Source organism: Pseudophryne corroboree, chromosome 1 (assembly GCF_028390025.1).
Source record: "Pseudophryne corroboree isolate aPseCor3 chromosome 1, aPseCor3.hap2, whole genome shotgun sequence".
NCBI lineage: Eukaryota > Metazoa > Chordata > Amphibia > Anura > Myobatrachidae > Pseudophryne > Pseudophryne corroboree.
Genome location: NC_086444.1, coordinates 982,390,685 through 982,396,684, shown reverse-complemented (window position 1 = coordinate 982,396,684; position 6,000 = coordinate 982,390,685). Strand labels below are relative to the sequence as shown.

General features: G+C 45.7%; 1 protein-coding gene across 4 annotated transcripts in view; it reads right to left on the bottom strand.

Moving 5' to 3' along the window:
* Window positions 1–537: 537 nt before the first annotated feature.
* Window positions 538–6,000, bottom strand: part of GATB (glutamyl-tRNA amidotransferase subunit B) — a 506,181-nt gene continuing 500,718 nt past the window's right edge. For all 4 annotated transcript variants that reach the window (XM_063920556.1, XM_063920555.1, XM_063920557.1 and 1 more), the window contains one exon: window positions 538–867. In XM_063920556.1, coding sequence (XP_063776626.1) covers window positions 736–867 — 132 coding nt within the window. In that variant the 3' untranslated portion in view covers window positions 538–735. The remainder of the gene's footprint in view (window positions 868–6,000) is intronic.

Here is a 6,000-nt window from a genome sequence, read left to right as displayed (position 1 = left end):
ATGACATACAGTATAAACACAATTTACTTTATGTAATATTTCTTTCCAACTGTCTCAATAAGAAACTTTTGGCATAGGGGTGCTGTTAAAAAAAATTCTGATGCTCTTGGGCACCGTGAATCAAAAAAGTTTGAGAACCGCTGTTCTAACCTATTATATTCCCACTGTGTGTTCTTAACCTCCACTGTACAAAGGGTACATTCAGGTTGTACAGAGCACACCATTTATAAAGGGCACTGTGACCTCAGTACTTTCATTTCCAGGCCTTGCACTTGCAGAACTAAATCCTGGTATATTAGATGTTGAAATAAGATTGTGTTAACACAGAACAGGACTAGTTACTGTATACATACAGGAGGATATAGTGTCTAGCAATGTTCTCTGTAAGTCACCACATACAGTATTGTCCTACTGTTGATAATGTGCATTAGAAAAAAGAATAGCGTAAAAAAAAGTGTGAAAGGACAAGCATCAGATCAATAATATATATGTCTAATTAAACTATTCAAAGTTACATTTTACATGATGCTTTACACATTATACTGTTTACATTTTTTTTTTTTATTAATCGACAAAACAAAGAAAATTAGAGTCGTCATCATAAAGGCATCACAGGGGAACTGTACATCCCAATGTATCACAGCAGTGTGTTTACAAGCATTCTGGACAATGAAAACACTTTTTTTTAAGACAATTCATTCAATATACAACATGTACTTCTTTGGGGAAGAATTACTATTTTATTAACACCTTTTCTTCAAGTATAGTCCTTACGAGAACTGGATCTGCTCGTCCATTTGTAGACTTCTGCACTAACCCAATCAGTTTGTTGATAACTTTGAGGTTTCCTTGCTGTACTGCTGCAACCTTTAAATAAAAAAATACCATAAGAATGCAATAATGCTTTAAATTAAAGCAGAGTTAAACCTGAACGTTTACTTTAAATGAGTAGTTTCTGCTTATTACTAAACTAAGTATGAACAACATGTGGCCTTTACCTGTAGACTGCAGCTTCGTCTTACTGGATGTGTAATTGATCCTTTTGCTCAGCCAAGCATAACCCGAACATAAAGTTGGGAAATTTAGTGAAGCTTGGGGGTTCATAAGAATAAGACTGAAGCCGATCTAATTTTTTGGACAGTTAATTTCACATCACATGACCTCGTTAGCACAAAGCAGTGCTACAGTAGGCGCATATCTAATCAGAGAATATACAGTCTGCACCACATATTCTCTCCAATCTCTCTGGAAAAGTGCTCTGTAATTCCTGCCTAATTAATTAATACAAGCGAACGTAAGTCAGACCCTGTTATACACTAGTGTGCTGTCCCTTCTGGATCCCCAGCTGAGTATCTCTACTTTTTCTTCCACTTAACGCATGTAAACAGACACAATCTATTATGGGGCACATGAAAACAACAAATGCAATCAGCAGATGGATGAAAAGGTCTCCACACAAATGTGTTGCTCTGTTCAAGCCTTTCACTTAACACTCCAAAGCTGGTGGAAAATCTGGTCACCCAGAAGACCCCTTGTAGTGTCAGTCTCTGGTGCAGATGAACCGAGTGTATGCTGCAAGAGTAAGTGGACCTATTCCATTTATATATATGTTACTCACCATAAGGTGAGAATTTCAACTGCAGGTTCAAACTTTTTTAATTGGGAACCCCGAGTTTCACCTGAGCATAAAATATATCAAGTCCTCAAATATCATACTTATATTCTCCATTTTACTCGGATCAAAAAAGTTCAAAGTGATTGCTGATATACAGCAAATGATTTCCTAGTAAAAGCTCTCAATGCGCCAGAAAAAAACCAATGGCTTTAGTTAGAGGCATTTTTTCCCGTATAGATAATTCCAAACTGTGGTAAATCTGATATGGACAGAGGAGTCCACATAAATCTAGATGATTCGCTTAAGCCATTAACTTGTTTGATCTCTAAAACAGCTGCAAAAAAATAAGATCTTACTCACCGGTAAATCTATTTCTCGTAGTCCGTAGTGGATGCTGGGACTCCGTAAGGACCATGGGGAATAGCGGCTCCGCAGGAGACTGGGCACAACTAACGAAAGCTTTAGGACTACCTGGTGTGCACTGGCTCCTCCCACTATGACCCTCCTCCAGACCTCAGTTAGGATACTGTGCCCGGAAGAGCTGACACAATAAGGAAGGATTTTGAATCCCAGGTAAGACTCATACCAGCCACACCAATCACACCGTATAACTCGTGATACTATACCCAGTTAACAGTATGAAATATAACTGAGCCTCTCAACAGATGGCTCAACAATAACCCTTTAGTTAGGCAATAACTATAAACAAGTATTGCAGACAATCCGCACTTGGGATGGGCGCCCAGCATCCACTACGGACTACGAGAAATAGATTTACCGGTGAGTAAAATCTTATTTTCTCTGACGTCCTAAGTGGATGCTGGGACTCCGTAAGGACCATGGGGATTATACCAAAGCTCCCAAACGGGCGGGAGAGTGCGGATGACTCTGCAGCACCGAATGAGCAAACTCTAGGTCCTCCTCAGCCAGGGTATCAAACTTGTAGACTCTTGCAAAAATGTTTGAACCCGACCAAGTAACAGCTCGGCAAAGTTGTAAAGCCGAGACCCCTCGGGCAGCCGCCCAAGAAGAGCCCACTTTCCTCGTGGAATGGGCTTTTACAGATTTGGGGTGCGGCAGTCCAGCCGCAGAATGTGCAAGTTGAATCGTGCTACAGATCCAGCGAGCAATAGTCTGCTTAGAAGCAGGAGCACCCAGCTTGTTGGGTGCATACAGGATAAATAGCGAGTCAGTTTTCCTGACTCCAGCCGTCCTGGAAACATATACTTTTCAGGGCCCTGACTACGTCCAGTAACTTGGAATCTTCCAAGTCCCAAGTAGCCGCAGGCACCACAATAGGTTGGTTCACATGAAAAACTGATACCACCTTAGGAAGGAATTGGGAACGAGTCCTCAATTCCGCCTTATCCATATAAAATACAGATAAGGGCTTTTGTATGACAAAGCCGCCAATTCTGATACACGCCTGGCCGACGCCAAGGCCCACAGCATGACCACTTTCCACGTGAGGTATTGTAGCTCCACGGATTTAAGTGGCTCAACCCAATGCGACTTCAGGAAATCCAACACCACGTTGAGATCCCACGGTGCCACTGGAGGCACAAACGGGGGCTGACTATGCAGCACTCCCTTAACAAAAGTCTGAACTTCAGGCAGTGAAGCCAGTTCTATTTTGGAAGAAAATCGATAGAGCCGAAATCTGGACCTTAATGGAACCCAATTTTAGGCCCATAGTCACCTCTGACTGTAGGAAGTGCAGAAATCGACCTAGCTGAAATTCCTCCTTTGGGGCCTTCCTGGCCTCACAGCACGCAACATATTTCCGCCATATGCGGTGATAATGGTTTGCGTTCACTTCTTTCCTAGCTTTAAATAGCGTAGGGATAACTTCCTCCGGAATGCCCTTTTCCTTCAGGATCCGGCGTTCAACCGCCATGCCGTCAAACGCAGCCGCGGTACGTCTTGGAACAGACAGGCCCCCTGCTGCAGCAGGTGCTGTCTGAGCGGCAGAGGCCATGGGTCCTCTGAGATCATTTCTTGGAGTTCTGGGTACCAAGCTCTTCTTGGCCAACCCGGAACAATGAGTATAGTTCTTACTCCTCTCCTTCTTATTATTCTCATTACCCAGGGTAAGAGAGGCAGAGAAGGGTACACATACACCGACTGGTACACCCACGGTGTTACCAGAGCGTCCACAGCTATCGCCTGAGGGTCCCTTGACCTGGCGCAATATCTTTGTAGCTTTTTGTTGAGGCGGGACGCCATCATGTCCACCTGTGGCCTTTCCCAACGGTGTACAATCATTTGGAAGACTTCTGGATGAAGTCCCCACTCTCCCGGGTGGAGGTCGTGTCTTCTGAGAAAGTCTGCTTCTCAGTTGTCCACTCCGGGATTGAACACTGCTGACAGTGCTAACACATGATTTTCCGCCCATCGGAGAATCCTTGTGGCTTCTGCCATCGCCATCCTGCTTCTTGTGCCGCCCTGTCGGTTTACATAAGCGACCGCCGTGATGTTGTCTGACTGGATCAGCACCGGCCGGTGTTGAAGCAGGAGTCTAGCCTGACTTAGGGCATTGTAAATGGCCCTTAGTTCCAGAATATTTATGTGTAGGGAAGTCTCCTGACTTTTCCATAGCCTTGGAAGTTTCTTCCCTGTGTGACTGCCTCCCAGCCTCGAAGGCTGGCATCCGTGGTCACCAGGACCCAGTCCTGTATGCCGAATCTGCGGCCCCCTAGAAGATGAGCACTCTGCAGCCACCACAACAGCGACACCCTGGCCCTTGGAGACAGGGTTATCCGCCGATGCATCTGAAGATGCGACCCGGACCACTTGTCCAACAGATCCCACTGGAAGATCCTTGCATGGGACCTGGCGAATGGAATTTCTTCGTAAGAAGCTACCATCTTTCCCAGGGCTCGCGTGCATTGATGCACCGACACCTGTATTTGTATTAGGAGGTCTCTGTCTAGAGACGACAACTCCTTGGACTTCTCCTCCGGGAGAAACCCTTTTTATCCTGTTCTGTGTCCAGAACCATACCCAGGAACAGTAGACGCGTCGTAGGAACCAGCTGCGACTTTGGAATATTCAGAATCCAGCCGTGCTGTTGTAGCACTTCCCGAGATAGTGCTACTCAGACGAACAACTGCTCCCTGGACCTCGCCTTTATAAGGAGATCGTCCAAGTACGGGATAATTATTTCGGCCATTACCTTGGTAAATACCTTGGTGCCGGGGACAGACCAATGGCAACGTCTGGAATTGGTAATGACAATCCTGTACCACAATTTTAAGGTACTCCTGGTGAAGAGGGTAAATAGGGACATGCAGGTAAGCATCCTTGATGTCCAGTGATACCATGAATTTCTTCAGGCTTGCAATAATCACCCTGAGCGATTCCATTTTGAACTTGAACCTTCGTATATAAGTGTTCAAGGATTTCAATTTTAGAATGGGTCTCACCGAACCGTCTGGTTTCGGTACCACAACATTTTGGAATAGTAACCCCGGCCTTGTTGAAGGAGGGGTACCTTGATTTCACCTGCTGGAAGTACAGCTTGTGAATTGCCGCCAGTACTACCTTTCTCCGAGGGCAGCAGGCAAGGCTGATGTGAGGTAACGGCGAGGGGGAGTCGCCTCGAACTCCAGCCTGTATCCCTGTGATACTACTTGCAGAACCTAGGGATCCACCTGTGGGCAAGCCCACTGGTCCCTGAAGTTCCCGAGACGCGCCCCCACCGCACCTGTCTCCACCTGTGGAGCCCCAGCGTCATGCGGTGGACTCAGAGGAAGCGGGGGAAGATTTTTGATCCTGGGAACTGGCTGTCTGGTGCAGCTTTTTCCTTCTTCCCTTGTCTCTGTGCAGAAAGGAAGCGCCTTTGACCCGCTTGCTTTTCTGAAGCCGAAAGGACTGTACCTGAAAATACGGTGCTTTCTTAGGCTGTGAGGAAACCTGAGGTAAAAATTTTTCTTCCCAGCTGTTGCTGTGGATACGAGGTCCCAGAGACCATCCCCAAACAATTCCTCACCCTTATAAGGCAGAATCTCCATGTGCCTTTTAAAGGCAGCATCACCTGTCCACTGCCGGGTTTCTAATACCCTCCTGGCAGAATGGACATTGCATTAATTCTGGATGCCAGCCGGCAAATATCCCTCTGTGCATCCTTCATATATAAGACGACGTCTTTGATATGCTCTATGTTAGCAAAATATTATCCCTGTCTAGGGTATTAATATTATCTGACAGGGTATCAGACCACGCTGCAGCAGCACTATTTATGCTGAGGCAATTGCAGGTCTCAGTATAGAACCTGAGTGTGTATATACAGACTTCAGGATAGCCTCCTGCTTTTTATCAGCAGGCTCCTTCAAGGTGGCCGTATCCTAAGACGGCAGTGCCACCTTTTTTGACAAACGTGTGAG